Source organism: Lepisosteus oculatus, chromosome 20 (assembly GCF_040954835.1).
Source record: "Lepisosteus oculatus isolate fLepOcu1 chromosome 20, fLepOcu1.hap2, whole genome shotgun sequence".
In the NCBI taxonomy this organism is placed as follows: Eukaryota; Metazoa; Chordata; class Actinopteri; order Semionotiformes; family Lepisosteidae; genus Lepisosteus; species Lepisosteus oculatus.
The window spans coordinates 6,230,380-6,251,224 of record NC_090715.1 but is presented as its reverse complement, the minus strand read 5'-3'; the positions used below and the strand labels follow the sequence as shown (position 1 = coordinate 6,251,224).

The 20,845-nt window shown below is 35.5% G+C and overlaps 1 protein-coding gene across 1 annotated transcript; it reads right to left on the bottom strand.

Moving 5' to 3' along the window:
- Positions 1 to 14,384: 14,384 nt before the first annotated feature.
- On the bottom strand, positions 14,385 to 20,404 carry uqcrfs1 (ubiquinol-cytochrome c reductase, Rieske iron-sulfur polypeptide 1). The gene is made up of 2 exons (XM_006643233.3): positions 20,112 to 20,404; positions 14,385 to 15,967 (listed from the first exon to the last, which is right to left on the bottom strand). The coding sequence occupies exons 1-2, from the start codon at positions 20,323 to 20,325 to the stop codon at positions 15,357 to 15,359; spliced, it is 825 nt and encodes a 274-aa protein (XP_006643296.1). The 5' UTR covers positions 20,326 to 20,404; the 3' UTR covers positions 14,385 to 15,356.
- Positions 20,405 to 20,845: the final 441 nt, after the last annotated feature.

The window sequence follows — 20,845 nt, the reverse complement described above, 5'->3', positions numbered from 1 at the left end:
TCACTTTGGAAAGATTTTCCACTTGAATTATTATGAGATGGGTTGAGTCTGCTGGAAATGATAATCTTTTGGTAGTCCTCACCATGTCAACTTCAGCAGAAAAACCAGATCATCTTCACAAGAGATGTGTCTTTAAAATGGCTTGAGAGACATTACAGAAAAGTGGTTGCTGTGGTATTAGTAGAGACTAAAACACAGGCTTTGAACAAGAGATGCAGATACAGTACATAAAGTCTATGGTTTTGATAAGAGCTCTTCTGTTGAACACATTAAGAGAAAAAAACGCAGGCTCACTGGGCAAATCTCCCTTCATGTGTGAAAATGTCTCCTGCTCTTTCTAAAGGACCAGCTGGATCAATAAAAAATGCAAAAAACAAATCAACAAACAAAGACTTATGTTGTACTTGTACAGCAGTACAAGGGACAGCTCCTGTATACTAACCCTCATTATTTGCTTCACAAGTCTTTAATTGAAATATTAATGTCTCTAGACACTGCCTTCTATTGTTGCTTACTTTCTGCCTTTGCCTCTCCACTGGCTATCTTTGACTCCCAGTGAATACAGTAGTATTTGTCTACCTTTTGCTTTTGTTTCAATAGAATTGTTTTGAAGTAGGAAAGGTATCATCTGCAAGGTGCTTCACTGTGCACTGTACAGGAACAGCTGCTTCAGCACCCTGCTCTACTTTAAACAGAAATGCAACCATAGCTCAGACACTGCAGGTCTTGGTAATGCAATGTTAACAATGTATACTGTAAATCAAATTGTGCTCCATTGCTTAGTCTCCATATGTTATACTCTTGTTTCAGCAAAGTGTGTGAGCAGGTTACATGCGATGTTTGTGCATAGCACAACTAAATTAATAATAATAAAGCACTTTTCTGGACACCCCACTGAAGCCCTTGAGCTGTTCTAGCCATTGTGATATTGTGCTGTTGTATTAACCTCACACAGAGATTTTACCAGAGTACAAATGTTCATCTCCTGTGACTCCACGGTCCTGACTCAAGTCCTATCCAACCAGCAATTACTGTATGCCACTAAATTGTCTCCACCATGGTGTTAGCTGGGTTACCCCACACACATTTTCCAAGATTCTACCCCCTTCATATGGTGGGTTCTTTTCCATTATCTATGAGATCATTTGTACTTAAATAATCCCAATCTATGAATTGGCTGCACTACTCTGTTCTCCTCCTCACTATTAGTTGATGTGTGGTGAGCGTTCTGGTGTACTATTGGAATCACCCAGGTGGGGCTGCACATTGGTGGTGGTGGAGGGGAGTCCCCATTGCCTGTAAAGCACTTTGAGTGGAATGTTAAGAAAAGCGCTATATAAGTGTAAGCAATTATTATTCTTATTAAATGTGCATATTTGTTGAAAGTGGTCACCCATGGCAAACAGGTCTACACTGTGCAGGTGACTTCCCTGTCATCACTAAAGGTTTCTGTGGAGCAGCTTATTTACACGGTTCCCATTTGCAGAGGTGACCTTTTGAAATTAGGTTTAGGTTAATGTTGACATCTGGCTATGAATGTAAAATCGCGTTCCCTAAGTGAGAGAAGTGATCATCAGCCAGTGAAATTGTTTTAGTAACCTTACACGGGTAACTAGGTTTGCATTTGTAAATGAACATTAAAGGGCATTATTCCAAATGAACAGCATAAAAACAAAACAGAAAATAAAAAATACAAACTCGAATTTTAAATAGGGTTCAAAACAGAGAATACAGGGACAAACACACAAACTCTATATTCTCTGAATGTTCAAATATGGGGTTAAAAAATCCAGCTAATAAGACAATATCTTTAGAAGTGTAGTTGTTTATAATCTCCCAAAGTGCAATATTAAGGTCTGCTAAAAATATTCTCTATGGGCCTTAATGGTTAATGAGGTTGATTTATGTGGATTAGCATGCTATGCACTTGCTAAAAACAGTCTACATTATTGTGGATTTTTTTTTTATAATAAGCACCAGTAGGCAAACCCTATGAGATGAATTTTCCATCTAGCAATCAGGTGTTGTCATCCTAGTCTTTTTTATGTAAAGAATAAAATTATGTCTCCTTTAAAATGCATTCACATTAGCTCTGGCTGCTTAGTGATGAAGTAACGAGTTCACTTGTGCAGTGTACCGGGCTTTATGATAATAGCAGAATGCAATGTGAATTTTTATTTCTGACCTTTGTACCTAATGTTCATTTGACAATGCACAGTGAGTAATATTAGAGCCTTTACAAGCATAAAAACATGCAACTGTGGACAACAAATCTAAACCTATATATGGAGTATTTGGTTTCTCTCCTTTGTGCTGTTTCTCAAAAGAAGTGTGGTGGAGCAGAAGGAACTAAAATGAAGGATGTCATCCATCATGGCATGGTATACAGTATACAGTTATCTTTACAACAAAGACCTTAATACAAACAGTATCCAGATTAGGCCCCTGATGCAACTTCGCTTACAGGCATGGACAAAGAGCCATCATATTTTTGAAAGATGAAGAGTATTTCTTCAAACCCTACATTTAGCCTCAGCTAGTAATGAAAATGAAGAATAGTCCTTATAGTTTATGCCCAGTTAAGGTATTTGATTTGCATTATAAATCAATCATAACAAAATTAATGGTTATTAGCAAATATTTCTTGTTACAATGTATTTAGAAGCACTTTGCTTTACACTAATGCTGACAAACTCACTTACTGTAACGTAACCACAAAATATTACATTTTAAGATTTTAAAAGAAATCTGATACCCTGTCTCGTTGTTACATGTGCAATCACCTTTTAACATGAAGAAGCCATACATTTGGAAAATATGCAGATCCAGGTGATTTCCTTTTTGTAAATCATATATTTGTTCATTTAAATGAATAAGACAACAGTGACGCATTAAAAGCATACTTTATGTGTGGCTTTGAAATAGGTTCCACTCGCCTTGTTTTGATAGAAAGAACTGTGAGATCCAGTTTGAAGTTCCTATATTGGACAACAAGTGGTGTGAAAGGATTAGCTCCAATAGAAAGTAATGGCCTAGTAGCAGTATACTGTAACAAGACAAGCAGTTCCAAGGGTATAAAACACACATGGGGACCAGAACGTCTCTGTACTGGTTCCCACCTTTAGAGGAGATAAGAGGCAAGAATGAAGGAGGAAATAGGTAAGTAGGAAGGAAAGCTAGATAAGAAAAGGTAAGAAGCAGTAAGAAAGGTACAGTAGGAAGGAAAGTATATAAGTAGACAGGTGAGTAAGAAAGATAGGTATGAGTAAGGAAGGTGAGGAGGAAGGAAAAAAGGTGAAAAGGTAAAGGTAGGAAAGTAGAATGATGGGTAAATTGGAAAGAAAGTTGGTAGACATGCATACTTTCCCTATACAATAGTCCCTTTTATTCCATTATTCTTGAGAAGTGCTTCTTAAGTACTTTGAGGTGCAATTTGCCTTGTTTGCAAAAGACTGGCGGTGGATTTAAATACACCATTTTATAGAGGAATGCCTCACTGCACTGATTTCCCTCAAAGCAGAGAGCAGTGCTTCACATTCCATTTTCTGTGCCGTAGATCAAGCCAGGGGTTAGCTGGGCTGGAAAGATAGATCAAGTATTGAGAGATTTATATTTAGCTAGCAATTATAACACACAGTTGTAAGTGATTTACGGAATGCCATCTGAACGGGATATGCAGTAATCAGACAATAATTGGTGTATATTTTTGAACCATTAGTAGGCGGTAAAACCATGCTTAGTGCAATAAATGTAAAGTGCTGGGGTGAGATAAATGAGTGGTGTGGGAAAACAAATCACTGCACTGTCACAGTCCTTATGGTAAATAACCCACAGAGGACATTGCTTGTATGTGCTTCAGTTGAACCTGTTAGCTGGAATATCAGAAAAGTATTACACTGTTAATAGATTATTAACGTCATTCTACAAATAATTTTCTTAAATATAATTATGACTAGGCATGAATCTTGAGGTCTCTATAAAAATGTTTGTTACTTACATTCTTAAACATACAATCCAAGCTGTTTAATTTCCCCAGGACATCCTTTAATATAATTTTTACAAAATTTGATGCTGAGATTGTCTTTTTTCTTGTGTGTTTTATTGAAACCCCTGGCGCATTGGGTAAGCATTCTTCTCTATTTCAGAAACCCAAGACAGCTTTAAGTGCCTTTTTCTTTCTTGAAATTCTGCCATATTATAACAAATGCACTGGCAAATCTCCCCTTTATGCTTAATCTACAGTTTAACGGAGGGATGTTTCTTTTCTGCCAGGAAATATGCCAGTTATTTTTTCTTATTAAAAGATGCAAATATCAAATAAGCCTGCAGGTGTCTTTTATTTTTCTTTGCTGGAAAAACTGGAGAATTTCTGGTAAACATGATCTTTTCAAATTGTACTCTGTTGGGTGTTGATTTTGGAGAAACAAGACAAAGCCATTTTATCCTTTTCTAGTTGAGCCCACAGCTGAGACTGTTCACTGCAGGTTGTATAGTAGGAATACAAGTATATCCGCTCACTAAGACACCATTCAGGCATCAACAACAGCTTATCTTTGTGTGGCATCTGAACTAGGACTGCAAAAGTGTAGACTCCAGTGGATGACATTATCACAGCTTAGTACATTTTCCACACAGCAGAATCTGATGACACGGCCACCTATGTGACCAATCATGATCACAGTAGTTTGGGTTGAACAGGAACATTAGAAACACCACTCAGACCCATGCAGCACAGCCAGTCTTTCGTATTCAGCGCACGAAAAACATGAGCACAACAGAATGGTGGGGAAAAAAATGAAACAGTATACAGACTCTTTTGAAATGAAATTTGATCATGGTTCATCTGTCATTCCATAGACAGATTTTAAACGGGAATGTATACTGTACAACTAATGCTGTAAGATGGCTTACAATGACAGATTTGAAAGCTGTTTTAAAAAAAACAGAATCTAAAAGTGTAATTTTTGATCATAGTAAATTTGCCCTAGACAATCTGTGGATTATATAATAAAATGTCTACAATGCTACTCATTAATCTCCTGTTGAGCAGGTGTTTAAATACACTGAGAAGCTCTATAAACACAACACGTACTATTGGTTTTAATATTCTGCAAGATATTGGATTTTACAAATGGTAACATTTCCAAACCTATTTTGTTATATCATGGTTCCAGGCAAGGCTACCCACTATCACCACTTTGTTTTGCAATCTGCATTGAACTTTTGGCCCTTGCAAGACAATACAATTAAATAATCCCAGCTATCCAGACAGGTTCTGCATAACACCAAATTAGTTTATACTGTATGAGAACGACATACATAATTACTTTATCTACAACATCCCAACAACTATCTTCAATAAATACTTAATCTTATGAATAAATTCAATTCTATTTTGAGTTATAAAGTAATTTAGTCTAAGTCTGAAATAACACCACTTACAATTTTTAATTGGAGTAATATGACCCAAGATTTACCATTTGGATTAAATACTTTGGGTCTTGGTTATTTGGGTCTTTTCATTTCATTCTTCACTTTATCTATCCTCAATATGCCAACTGTCTAACCATGTTATTACCTCAATTCAGTAAGACAACAGCTAGACAGTTGGAACAGACTTCACATTTCTCTTATATATCACATTGCTGTGGTTAGGATGAATATTCTGTCTTTTTTTTTCTCAGTGCTTCCAATCTTCCCCAGTCCTAAGTGGTTTTCCAAGTTGGATAGTGTCCTGTCAAAATGTTACTTGAATTGTAAAATGTCTCTTATCAAATGGACTAATCAGAAAACCAAACTACAGGGGGGTTTATCTGCCACTGATTTTCTTGTCTATTGCATTTCACATCAACTGAAACGTTTACTTAATTGGCTAAATCAAGAACAGACACAACCTTCTTGGTTAACAGCCAAAAATCTGCTTTTACTTTGTGTTTAAAAGATCACTCTTTTACTACTTGTAAATACTGTATATTAAACCAAAGTTGTTTTAATAATCCATGCACTTCTGTAGCACTGGAGGCTCGGCATAAACTCTAACATATATTTAAATATGAAATATCTCCTTCCTTTTGCCATAACCTAGATTTTACTACTGAGAATAAACTCATTTATTTTGCAGTACAGTAGTCAAAGGACATTGTTAAGCTTGGGCAGCTAATTTCTGATAGAGAATTCCCTTTCATAATGATTTCATAATATTATGTTCCACATACTCAGATATTTCAGTACAACCGCTTCATGCAATCAAAAGTAAAACTAATAATTCTCTTAAACTGACCCCAATTATGACATTTTTAAAAAACAATGGGAAAAGTACATTTATCTCGAAACTATATGCTGTATTTATTTATGTGAATGGTTTAATGCATCTTCCATGAGGCAAGTGGAGTACTGAACTTGAATTAAGTAAATCTGATGAGTGGCATGAGATCTATTTGAACACCTTTTCCTCTAATTATAAAAATCCAGTTAATCCATTACAAAGTTCTGTATCAGGTACATTTTACTCAAAAGTGGGTGTTTTTAAATGGGCTATACAGCATATTAAATATCTCAACCATATACCCAACAAACCATTGACACTTAAGAAGTTTGAAATAAAATTACTTATCTCTACTGTAATGGGTCCAAGTATTCCATCAGGCCCTCTAATCTGTCTCATTGGGGACCTTTCTGGGCTCAATATTTCCAAACAGGGATCCTCTTTATTACTTCTTTTCTTGCAATAGCTAAGCAGGTAATCCTCCTCAACTGGAAGAATAAGTAATTTATTTTGCAATGGCTTTTTCTTAGGGTGGACCTTTCTAAATTAAAAAAAAAAACTATTTGAGCACAAGGACAAAAAGAATGAGTTTTATTTGATTCTGAATCCCCTTGTCAATTATTTCAACAGAGTCACAGAGGCCTTTTAACATTCTATTCAGTTTTATATTATGTTTAAACTCCCATAACAAGGAGCAATGGGGTGGAGGGATGTAATAAATATTTTGGCTTGTTATTACTAATTGTTATTAAAAGATATACAGTATGTAAAGACAGCAATGAAGTGTCTCTGTAGTATATGAAAATGATTGAAATTGATAATCCTGTGAAGACCTTACCCATACTTCTTGAAAGCGTCTTATAGCTCTATTTTCAAATTCTGTGATGCAGATTCAGTGCATATAAAGTGGAGCACAAACCATTAGTAGCACAAGACTATTGAAAGTTCTGTGGCACTTCTAAGTTAATACTGGCACAGATTTCACATCTATTTACATCTACTGGACTTAGAGAAAATAATTTTCAACCTGAGCCAATGTAACAGTGTTAACATGTTTTGTCTTCTTCCTCCCTTTAAGGACAATGGAAGATGGATTAAGGTAATAGGATCCCATATTGCTTACTCAGTCAATTATTGTTAGTTGTCTAGACAAACTGTCCGTTTCAGCAACAGTAAGCAAGTGTTTAGTTGTGGTGGCATATATAGATCTCATTCTGTAAATCCTTACTGAAGCCCAAAGTAGAACAGCAAAAGAAAAAAATCAATGGAAACATTGAAACGTTTTAATTAAAGCCCTCAAAGGACTTGTTTCCAGAGTTCTGCCCATCAAATGTACCTTCTGCAAACATTGTACCCAAGGTTTTTAAAGTCTGCATGAAAAAACACATTGATGCTAGTTCCCCGATAATTGTCCTTCTGCTTATTAAATGTATATGAAATCATACAGTCCGTTAATTACAACCAGTACTGTTAATCACTGTGCTCATCTGAGGTCTTATGAGCACAGATCTGTCATAAAAGACATCCTTATTCAAATCAGGTTCACATTTTTTTTTCTTTTAAGCACTTCATATCAACATTCTTCCAAAGGCATTACAATCACACTACAAGCATGACTGCATTATAGAACAGTTTAACAAAAGCAGGCCTTTCAAATTATTAGAGGTGAACACACTGTAAAAAATAATCCCAATATGGTAACAGCAAATCCTGAAAACCTCCATTCTGATCCGAGCCACAGTACTGTTCACATGGCATGAAAGTCATTTGCATTCTGAAATTAGGGTGTAACATTACTTATTACTTGTAGGTGTGGAGTAGGTGGAGGATGAAAGCACAATTTAATAAATGAAGTGAAGGAGTACACTTATTGTAACATGATTGTCATTGGCACTTAACCCTGAACTTGCTTTGTTTTTTTCTGGTGGGGGCTCTCCATTTTTTTATTATTTCTCCAACTGGGTGCTCTTCTTTTCGATACAATGGTATCTTCAATCAATTCTATAAAGGCAGTAGTGATGTTTTGTTAAAAGAAAATTATTTCTACTTATTGTTTGGAGAATTAATTCTTCCAGCTTAGCTTGCACACTAAGATTATTTAACATATTGAAAAACCATGGTATAGTTGATAAAAAAACATGCACCTAAAAGTTAGTTTTCCTGCGTATTTTTTGTAACAAAACTATATTTTCATCCCTGATGCATTTCTTTTTTTAAGTAGTGATAAAACACAATTTTATTCCCCCATAACTTTGTAGCTACAAACCATGGCAGAGCACATTAAAATGAATACTATTACAATGGTAATCATTTTCTAATAACACATTGACTCAAGTCTCCTACAATTACATCTTAACCACAATTCGATAGTTTGGAGTGATTCATTAAAACAAATCTAGATTCTAAGATCTACAATTTATCATTCTATCAAATAAAGGTTACTTTGCCAAAAGATGTGCAATAATTAGATTTAACTTTGTCTTAATTAAAAATCTATGTGCAGCTTCAAGAAAATCTGAATTGTGTCTTTGTGTCCAGCATAGTTCAAAAATATTGACCCATTTGTCATATCCATTTTTCTTTGAAGCAGCTCAGTGTGATTGGTAATACATGGCCAGCTATGTGCATATTAATGCAATTGTACATTATTCAACATTCAGCTTCCTTATATATCATTTATTGTGCACTCCATTGTGATCAAATATGGACATTTATTTCAGAAAGCAAACTGAAAAGACAGGATGCAGATTCCTAATTACACAGGATGCCTCAATTAGTGACAGCAGGGGATGCTAGATTGAATGAATGTGGCAGCATTGGACACAAACACACTGTTGCCTAAGCAGCTCTTTACAGTGATAACTAGCTGCTCAAGGGGATACATCTTCTGGGAAACAAGAATTAAGGTCAAAGCAAAACTCAACAGCTCTTAATTTGCTTCCTAAAGTGGCAGCAAAGAAAGAGAATGAGGGTGTAAGCCAGGTTCTAAAGCTGTCTGACTCCCCTTTGGGTTCTCTCTTTGAAGAGTTTAAGTGCACAACTGACCAGGTCTTAAAGGAGAAAAGATGGAGGTCACTTATTACCTGATGGAATACACCAGTTTAAAATGTGGGCATGGATAAGAAAACATGGGGAACATGCATGTATTGCACAAGTTAAAAATCATCAAGACCTAATTCATGCTGCCACATTAAAACCATGATTACAGCTTTTGATGTTTTCAAATGTATAAATACAAACATGGAAAACTACTAAAATACTTTGGTCCAGTCTCAATCTCTTGTTTTGTACAACATGAAAAACAATTTGGCAAGATGCTTTTTCCGAGTCAACAATTCTAGACAGGTTTTGGAGGGTGATGTTCTAAATGTCAACAAAGATGTAGCAGATACAGGTATAATGACTCGGTAGTCTAATATCCCTTTAAAGGTTAGATAGCCATCAGTAATATGTGGAAGCAGAGGATGCTTTAGTCTAAATCATTTCATCTTATTGAAAGTAAGAGAGGGTATCTCAAAACAGAAGTGGCCAGATACGAAAATGTTGATATTTCACTGCCACATTTCTGTGAACATTTGGTAATAACCACGTTTATTATTCTTCAGAGGACAAGCTCTGAAACATTTTGAACCTGTTTAGATCACTTTACATAATGAAACAGTAGAAACCTATTTCAACATTAAGTACTATTATACAGCAGAATAGATATCATTGTGTTTTCTCAAACGGGGATTAAGACTACCAAGAGTAATTTAATGCAAAAGTTGTCAAAGGATTTTACACGGTCAGTGGATGGATCTTTTTTTTTCTTCTTTAAAATGAGGAAATAATTCAGTATTCTTCACTCAATTACAGCACGTGGGGTCACTGAAAGTCAAAACTGAGCTGACATGATCGTTTAACATTAAAACAAAGAATTAATGAAATTTGAAAAACAAATTACTTTCTGTGCTCTGAATTAGTTATTAAAAGCATCATTAATATGCACACTATGCAAAATAGATAAAAATTAATCATTGGATCCAAATACTTTTCTTCATGATCTGATCACCCCAGAGACAAATGTAAGATTAATATGGTAATTCCATACAAGTGGCAGGGAAAAGTTCAATCAGAATGCATTTGTAACTAATTGTTTTATTTAACTGTAACACACCTACTTAGCAGAAAGATGCTAAACAAGCCTGTTCTGAGTTTCCTATTTATCAGATACAACTAAGGAACCTTCCTTTGAGCAAAGGTCTTCAAAGTCAGCGATCATGTAAATTTGGAAATAACATGGAAATACAAGTTTTCTTGAACCACTATCACTTTTCAGGATTTCTAGAAAAGGAGTTTTTAGTATAAAGCAGCACCGTTACTGAACTGAAAACTCCTATGCTCCTATTGTTCTAGATTTAAACATGGTAGTCTTCCAACTGGGCCATTTTCTGGATGTGTTACTTTACAGTGGTTCAGCCAAATGACACAGGGCAGGTAATCTGATCATTGTATGACATTACTGGACATTATTGGATTGTTGTTTTCTGGTTAGTGTTGCCACCTTTAGAAATCAGAACAGTTCTAGTTTTTACTGCGCAAAACAGAAAACAAGACTTTTGACTGGGTGAGCAATAAACTACAATACTAGATCAGATTGGAGATTTGTACATAACATGTTTCTTAAGTGAAATATATACTTAGAGCTGAAGCTTCCATCAGAAGTCACTGAGGCAACACTTTTGTTACATACACTGCAAATACAACAAACTGTATTTAAAAAAGGGTAAAGCCAGAGTAATGCTGTAATCATACTAACTGCATTTTCAGGCTTTGTGATTCTATCTAGAAATAAATTCCTTTAATGACCATAGGGTTGGGGAGAAAACAGCAGTAATATTCAACATCTTTCTGTTCTACATTATTTTAACTTATAGAACTTCTTTTACATGGTAACAAATGTAAGACTATACGCAGAATTTATTTTAATTCTACAAGAAAAGAAAAGTAAAGACAAGTAAAGAAACAAGTAAAGAAAAGACATTAGCTTTTCTTTACACTCCTCATCCATGCTTGATGATATTAAAACTACATGTATTAATTACATTTACCTAAATAACTGCTTTAAATGGAAAACTGCAAAGTCTTTGCAATGTATTACAGTGCATAATTTCTGTAATGTTCTGAAATGTATTACCTTTCCATTGTACATAAAAAGCACCTTAAACAAAATCCGTAGCTGCATTGTGACATACGTTACTTGAAATATGCTTTTTAATTACATCTCTTAACTACATGACCCTTGCACGATATAAAACAAAATGGTTTACAAAATCCATTTGAGAAAAGGTACTGTTTATGCAATGAAGTACAAACTAATATGTGCTTGCATCATTGACTCCCAGAAATTAACTGAACTAGTCCCCTTCTGCTATTCATACACCTAGCTACAAAGCAGAGAAAAATAAAAAAGGTACCCATTTTATTATATAAATAGCAACTGGGAAGTTTTAAGTGGAATGTAACAGTAAATTAGAGAAATATGTTTAAAAAAATAAACAATCTCAGAAAACAGCAGTCTACTCATCAAAACATATATCAGTTTCACAAATACATAGCAGAAGAAATTAAGCTAAATTGTAAGCTGCCTATTTTTTGTTAAATGCACCCATAGAGAACATACATATTTCTAGGTTGCAGCCTGACGTACATATATGTGAAATACATCCACAGAGAACCCATAAAGGACCAATTTGACTTGTGTATATCTTTGTTAGCTATACTACCAATGTTCTGTACTACTGTTAGTTCAAGACATTTCTGTCAACAACATTGACTTGTTGACGTTTGTCTCTCAACTGTTTTGCACTTATTTTATTTGAAACGGGGATTTTTTTTGGACGGATTTTAAACTCTTTTGCAGTTTTAGGGAGTTTCATATCATCCAATTTAAATGCACAATAAATGCAACACATTTATTAAAGCTGGACATCTCAATTACACTAATCAAGGAAATGGCTCACACCTAGTGCAGATCTAGATTGGAAAGTGGAAAGCAGTAAATGATTTTGCTGTCAGCCATAAAAAAAAACTTGCATTTGTTATGGTATCAAAAAAAAAAACCCCAACAACTTCCATGCTATTCAAATTAAAATATCGCTCTTGGCTCTAAATGATACAGGGGGTTGGGGTTGCAGCTCTCAATGTCAGATTGATGTAGTGGTCTAACAACCTCTGTGATATCATAATCATATCAATCAGGCTGGGACTACACAGGGCAGCTGACAAGCAGCACTGGCAATACACCAAAGCAAGAACAGCATGCAGGTGGCATGTCAAAACAGCAGTGAGCTAGATCTGTAGCAAGCCATCAAATAGAAAAAAATGGAAAAAAAGCACATTAGATTAAATTATTGACCAGTATTTACAAATTTCTAACCTTTATTAATAAAACACTGTCATCTGCAGCCTGCAAAGTAAAGTATACAAAATGAGTCTGCCATTTTCATCTTGGGCAATTATCCAAAAATCTTAGACCCTTCAGATAATGCAAATTAAATTCAGGGAGGCAAATATTGTAAAGAAATAGGAGTGGCCGGGTAGTTATAAAGAAAAAAAAAGTCACATTTCTAACTATTGTACAAGCACAAAAATCAATATAAAGACATTTCCTGTAAAAGAAATGTAGTGCAGATTTTTTTTTTTGGTCTGATACAATTATAAAAAGCTTTTAATTCAGATGCATCTATGCACAGAAAAAAATCAAGGCTTGAACGCAAAAAATGTGTATTAACAAATGCGTATTAACCATATTTCTATTTACTAACCTTGGGGTCTGCAGTCCACTTAAACCTACTTGTACAATTGCAAAAGACTCATGCACAATTCATCAAAGCATCTTTACACTGGTGATATGATTATCACTTGTGACCAACTAGGAAGAAGATAAAAAAGCAAGGCTTAAAGGTAATAAAATGACAGATGTTTAAAAAAAACCTTTACCAGTGGAGAATTCCGATGTCCCACATTTCAAGGTGTCACACTTGAGAGATCTCCAAGATGAGAGGGGAAAAGTCGATGAAATGCAACAGCTTTTTCAAGAGATGGTGTTGACAGAAAAGCAGCTGTCTGGCGCCACTCAACCCAAAAACTGTAGCCCTGGGATAGTTAAGTGATAACCTTCCCTGCACTGTAATATCTAATAACAGTGCAAGTCACCACAGGATAAAATGGTCAAACCATTCATAAAAACCTTTGATATTGGAATGAAATGTGGACTTTAGTTTATAAATGTGACCTCTACAGGGATGTTTCAGTATACTATACATATTTAATATCTTAAATTGCAACTATATATTGATATGCAGAACAGGAATAAATAATCTTAATAGTCTTAACCAGGATGAACATGCATAAATATACATTCGCATGCCAGGAGATATTTAGAACTGTCACAGAAATACAATGAAATTAAATGATTTGGAAACAAACAACTTTGCTCCTATGATGATCCATGTATTTTCATCAGGTGTGGTTTCTACACTCTAAACTTCAATTTGTGATATTAACTCGTAAATGTTCAACTTGAAAACAATACCAGTGCAAAAATGTTGAATCATCATAACTGAAATAAAAGTCACATCAGCAACTAATCTAACAGGAACACAAAAATCAAATGGTACTATTATTAGCTGTTTATTAGTCAATGATGCATTGTAATGTCAGCCTGGTTAGCCGGCTATTAAGGTCTTAATCACCTGCGCTCTCCATAAAGCAAGTCATAGAAACAGCAGGTAGTTCTGACATTTCATTAATGAAACTTCAGATTACAAACATGAAATGTGCTATTTATGTTCTGATTAACTGGTATTAGGTCATAAATCAATATAACTCAAATCTGTCAACCTATCCTAAGGACATTAAAAACAAACACCACTGCATAATAGAGCTTTTTTATGGGAAGCAAAGAATATACACTAATCAAAATAGGCTTTTACTCAAACTTTACTCAAACTGTAGTCACATTATGAAAAATCAAATCAGAAAAAATATTCAGTAAAAATATACTTTTGCTTCAGTTCCTATTGTGATAATTTGCTTTAGATAAATGAGTTTGTTACAGAGTGATACAAAAATCCAGTAACCGAAAAAAAATCAAATTTTATTTGGGAAAGGAGATGGTAGCACTTTCAATATCTGTTATTTAGATTTTCATTAACACAGAGAGCAATAACAGTTTAACATATATAGACTTCATATATTGCTGTAGCGATTATGCAGTATCTGTATATGGTAAATCAAAACTTACAAGATTATTTTCCCTCGCTTTTAAATATGCAAAATAGATGTCATTGTGGATGTACACCAAAATAATGAACATTTACTAGGAAAATCAAAGAACATTCAGTGTCTCCCTGATTCAATGTTTTGGATTTAAAATCATTGAATATTTACAACCACAAGGATACTTATATTTTCCATCAGTAATAGTCTCAAGGAACTACTAAGATGATTTAAATGTATTTTTTCCTTCAATTTATTTTTTGAGGGATATCTCAAAATAAGGCAACCATAATGTATTACAAGATGGTACAATTCAGGAAATTACAATATGGATTTTGAGAGTACTCTATGCTTGCAATTATAGGAAGCACTTTAGCCTCCACTTCCAAAGTTTCTAGTACTCCTAAATATTTGTCTACATCACAGTTGTCAGAAAAATAAATCAATTTAAAAATCTGAACACCACACTGAAACCCAAATCTATGTTCAAAGCAATTTTTCATTACACTGCAATCTTATCAGTGAAGCAATCTCTTCCATGCTGCCTTTAAGTTTTCAATGTTGCACTTCCATTTGTAACCATATCATAAAGATTAAATCTGAAGACATTTACTTTGAGATGATCAAGTCTTTCTGTAAGGGAAAAGAACTGAGTTTTGAATGAGCTGAATAAATAACTTGAGACAACGTGTTCTAAGTGTGGTAAAATTTACATTTATTACTTGCATCATCTTAATACTTGTATGCTGTGCCTAAGATAATCAGATGTTAAGGGCAATGCAGCTCAAATAAACACAATGCTTAGATAAGAAATGAAAAAGTCCCAGATCTACCCGACAATAACTGTTTCCTCATCAGGGAACTCATAATAGGGCACCTCTAGGTTGGCAGGTGCAGGACCCTTTCTTATTCTACCTGAGGCATCGTAATGAGAGCCATGGCAAGGACAGTAGTAACCACCATAATCACCAGCATTAGCAATAGGCACACAGCCAAGGTGAGTGCAGACTCCAATCACAATCACCCATTTGGGTTTCTGGACTCTATCTAAATCGTGCTGGGGGTCTCGCAGCTCACTTAAGTTCACATCGGCTTCCTGCTCAATCTCTTTTGCTGTTCTGTGACGGACAAAGAGTGGCTTCCCCCTCCACTTGAAGGTCATGTTCTTGCCCTCTGGGATATCGGACAGTTTGACTTCGATTTTCGACAGCGCCAACACATCGGCAGAGGCACTCATCGTAGAGATGAACTGAGTGACAACTGTCTTGGCAGTATAAGCTGTCACCACAGCTGTTGCTCCAGTCAACAAGTAGGAGAACCCTCGCCTGGCCTCACTGCTCTTTTGAGAGGGCTTGTCGGAATCCAGCACTTCCGGCCTTCTGTAATCGGAAAAATCAGGGACTCTGATGTCAGTATGCGCAAAACGAATAGAGGCAGGAGCTGAAAAGAAAAAAGAACATTTTCTTGGTTTAAAAACATTTACGCTGAATTACATCAGTAACAACCACTAGGGCTTTCAGAGTGTTATGAGACTAATGTTTTGGAAAACAATTTTCAATATAACTGCATTAACGACACCTTGTGTTTCCCCCCTTAAATCACCTCTGTGCTGATGCTGTTTGAATGATCATCTTTTGGTTTGTTGTAAAATAATAACCAGGTAATTATAAAAAAAACCTGTACACACAACACTATGGCAAAAGACAATGCACACACATAGAACTAGGACAGCAAAAAAATAACTTCCCTGTTGATTCATGACCACTGTCAAGAGTAACTGAAAAAGCTCAAGCATGGCTATAACAAACCAATAAAAACACATGTTCCTGAGCTTTTTGCAAGTGTGGCCAAAGCATGATTTTCTTCTCCTGTGGCAATGTAATGCAAAGTTTTATGGGACAATATAGCTGTATTTTTTTAAGAAACACAAATAAGAATAATGGTCAGAAGAAAAAACAGCCCAAGCAACAGATTCAGATTTAAACAGTTTAATTCCATGCTGAAAATTGGAATTTAGTCTTTTAACACTTTCAGGATAGAATTGTCTTTTAAATTTTCATTTTGAGCTTGCACATAAAAACAGATTCACACCTGATGCTGAAATTAGGTGAGCAAAAAAAAGTTATTGCTATTTTTATTTCATGTTAATAGATTGCTAAATGGCTATATTGTAACCAGAACATTTTGAGACATGATTGGATTTTTAGATTATCCCTTAAGGGAAAGAAACAAACGCACAAATTAAGAATTAGTATTGGTACTTAATTACTGTGTGCAGCAAAACGTTTAATACTGATAAACTGTTCACAATTACTGCCGGATGGGCTGATCAATGCTAAAGATTTGATCAGGCGAGTGATTTCAAAGTAGTTTCTGTACAATTATTAATCCAATAAATATAAATGGCAATTTTAGTGTCTAGGCAAGAACAATTTTTATCCTATAAATGGGTCTTATGACTTTTATATTACATTACAGGCTACCCTTTACAAATATTAAAATAAAGGCTCTCCTGTTACTATTTTAATCACATAATATAATTTACTACATAAGATTTAGCAATCCACATTCTTTAAATAAATGTATTGATGAGCATTAACAATGTGAGTCATTTTGGTTTTAGACAGGGCTTTACTAAAACACCAGTTTTAATTCATGATGTGCTACAAAAGTGAGGATATCCGTTTAATCAATATAGAGGTAGTAGACAAAAAATGGAAACTGTAGGTAAATGGACAGCATAGGACAGCATAAAAACAAGGCCTCCCCCACGGATGTGGCTTTGTATTAAGAAAAGGACATTCCTGCATGTTAGAGGGTAAAATGCTGGCCTGGCTTGGTTGCCTATAATTATGGCTAGCATGAAGAGGAGACCTCAGTGACGCTGAGAGAGGGGCAATTGTTGGGGTGCATTTAGCAGGAGGTTCAGTAACCAAGACAGCTCAATTTTTTTTTTATCTTTCACAGTGTCCAAAGTCAGCATTGAACTCTGAAAGAAATCAGAAGTAAAGGGCAAAAGTGAGCAAAAGCCCATAATATAAGATTGTGATTTCTGTGCATTCATTTGAGATACATTAATTGAAGGGCAAAACAGTAAGCAAGTGCAGATCATCTGACAGCACATTTCAACCTGTGGCATGAGAAGCCAAAACAGTTTAAATAAAAACTGGTCTGCAAGAGTAGGATACCGTTATCGGGTTACTGTGCACAAACTGCTTTTCATACTTGGTAATGCATATTAAAGAGTTGAGTGGTGCAAAGAGGACAGGCTATGGACTACTGAGCATTTGGTAAATGTGATATGGTCAACTAAATCATCCTTCACAATGTTCTCAACAAATGGATGAATGAATGAGTGCTCATTTCCAACAGAGAAGGGGTCTGATTTTACGTTGAGAGCCACATTCTCCTGGCTTGGTTTGGGTTTACTCATCCTCTCAGGAGATAAATGCCACTTAATGGGTGAAGTGATCATCTTCACCTTTCTTTCCTGCCAGGATCATTCCCTTCCAGAATGATGATGAACCTTGCCAAAGCATGTGGTCACCCAATGGTGTGATGAGCCTGACACTGATGTTATCCAAGTATTATGGCCTTCTCAGTGCCTAGATCTGAACCCATTCAAGCATGGGATATTCTGAAAATGCCAGAGGTGGTGTTTTCAACCTCCATCAACCAGTTGACTTTATGGAAGAATGGTGGCGCATCCTTCCTGCAGAATTCCAGATATTGGTAGATTACTATGCCACAAAGCACACAGGCCATACTGGATGCACATGGTGGCCCAAAGCCATATTGCATGACTTACACTGATACATTTTTTTTGCCCACTACTTGTACAGTCATAAAGGTTCATATAAGATACAACTGATTAAAAAAAACCAATTACCTCACTGACAGCTGAATTCAACACCATTTTTATGTGCGCTATCACCAATGTCTTTGACATTACTTTTGCGGAAGTAACTGAACATGCCTTAAAACATTCAGCATGTTTGGGCCTTTATAGATCTCAAAAATAATTCACATACAAAGTTTATAGAAAAAACCTTTGGTAACAGTCCAATGACTGTTTTTAGCAGTCCTACTTTTTCCACCTACTATCCTCAGTAGGGCCAGTCTTAAAATAAGTACAAACCATTGCCCTATATAGCTGTGAAATTTTGAATGCACTTATGAAATATAGCTTAATTTCACATTTAATTAAGAAGATGATCCACAAAATATTAAGTATAAGGCATGTGAGACACAACAGCAGTAGTTACACAATTGTAAGCAGCATTTACTAGAGCCAAAGGCCTGAAACACAAAAAAAGTTTGTGTTTTACATTTAAAACTTTAAATGCCCTATGGGATAAACAATCAGTTCTGTACCAACTCTCAGTTTCTCGTATCAGCTTGCTCTCCAAGCAAACTCCTCCCTGCTAAGACATTTGCTATGTTTTGGAGCTCGTGACCAGCAAAGAGCAAAGCTGGCCAGGTATCTTGGCTGGACAGACTTACCAACAGTGTGGAAACAAGATGAAGGTTAGATATAGTTATGTAAAACCACTGTGCATTTATGTCAGAACAGCCTTGAAGTAATGAATACATGACCACTGCAAAGTACACTTCTTTAAGAGTCCTTTACAACACCCATGAGCTTTAAACAATTCCAGATAAATATACAGGGAGTCATTATGCACTGGAATATTCCTGGAGTACTTAAAAATATAGAGTTACTCTGCATTCTCATTAACCAGTATTATCTTTAGAACATTCTATAAAGGAAACACCACCAGCTGTAAAGAACAGAACTGTCAGTTAAGTGTTAAATGTGGCGTTTCAGTTTTGGTTTGACTTTTGCAAAGGGCAATTAGAAATAAACTGTTTGAAAATAGTTGTTAATTTAACCACCTCTCAACAGAAACAGTGACACGACGACATTACACCTACTTTACCTTCTTAGGTTATGAATAAGAGAAAACGATCGATCATAGTATGCATGTACGGCATTTTTGACATGTAACATTTTCCAAGTCAAAGTAAAATATGCAAAAAAAGTAAAAGTTGGTTCACGGGAAGAGGTCACCACAACCTTCAACGATTTAAGGAGCTTTCATTAACTCTTTTTGTTCTAAATCGCACTCACGAATCTGTTAATTAATATTAAAACGTATATATATTGCAGATTTATTAAAAACGTCATATGAAATTGAGTAGGTACATGAACCATCTCATTAAAACAAAATTCTGAGTTGTATAGCAAAGCCTTTGATAAAAAAAAACATAAAATAGATACACGATAATGACTTATTTAAACTTCCAAATACGAAATCTTCTAGATTAGAAATTCGCTTGATAGCCACATAGTTTTAGGTACAGGCCAAAAGATACAACAGGCCCCGCTACTTTTCAAAAACCTAAAAACCTTGCTATATCGTGGTCAGGTCTCACAGAGAAAATAAGTAAAGTTTCACACAAACAACAGATGAAAAGACTCATGAACAGCAAAAATAAAGGGGAAAAAACTAAAGGATTTTTCACTGACTTTCAACTAGGCCCAACTTTACATCCTCGGTACTCGAGTGCACTGACAACTCACCATTGATGCTGACAGAGACGGCGGGCCCAGTTCTTGGGCTCTGCCCGTTTAAGGACTCCCGGCACAGGAATGGTTTCTTTAGATCCTGCAGCACCTTATCGGCCTTGAGGACAACAACACCTGGGGCGAGCGGTTTAAGCTGCCCGGCCACAGCATAAGAAGTTGCCTGCAAGTACGGGGAGAAAGCCCCGGTGCGAGCAGCGAGAGACAACATCTTGTCGGCTTTCAAAATCCTCAGTCTCGGTCACAGCGACCTTCTCCAGGGCGAAGGGAAACAGGAAAAGAGCGTGTGACGTCACCACGTGACTGACGTACCTACGACCAATACTTCACAGGGAAGTTATATGCAAATGTATTTCATAATAATAGCTGGTTTAAAAATGTTTAATCGTGTTGTTTAAAATACATATTTTGAACAATGAAATCTTCCAGGCTTTTAACCTTAAGCACACATATATTATTTTATTCGCACCAACGTTTTGCAATTATTTGACAAAATAATTATTTTGGATAATTCAACCCAAGAAAGAAAAAAATAAATGTCTTTTCTCAAATAAAATCAAAGATAATTAAGAAACACGTTATCTGATGCGTCAAAGTTACATAAAAAGTAAAAATGTTCACTGTCTACTGAGAAACACGTTTTTAATCCATCTATTCATTTCATCTGTCCTGGCAAGGAAGGGGTGCAAGGCAAGACAGTCCCTGGACGAGAAGCCAGTCGATCGGAATGG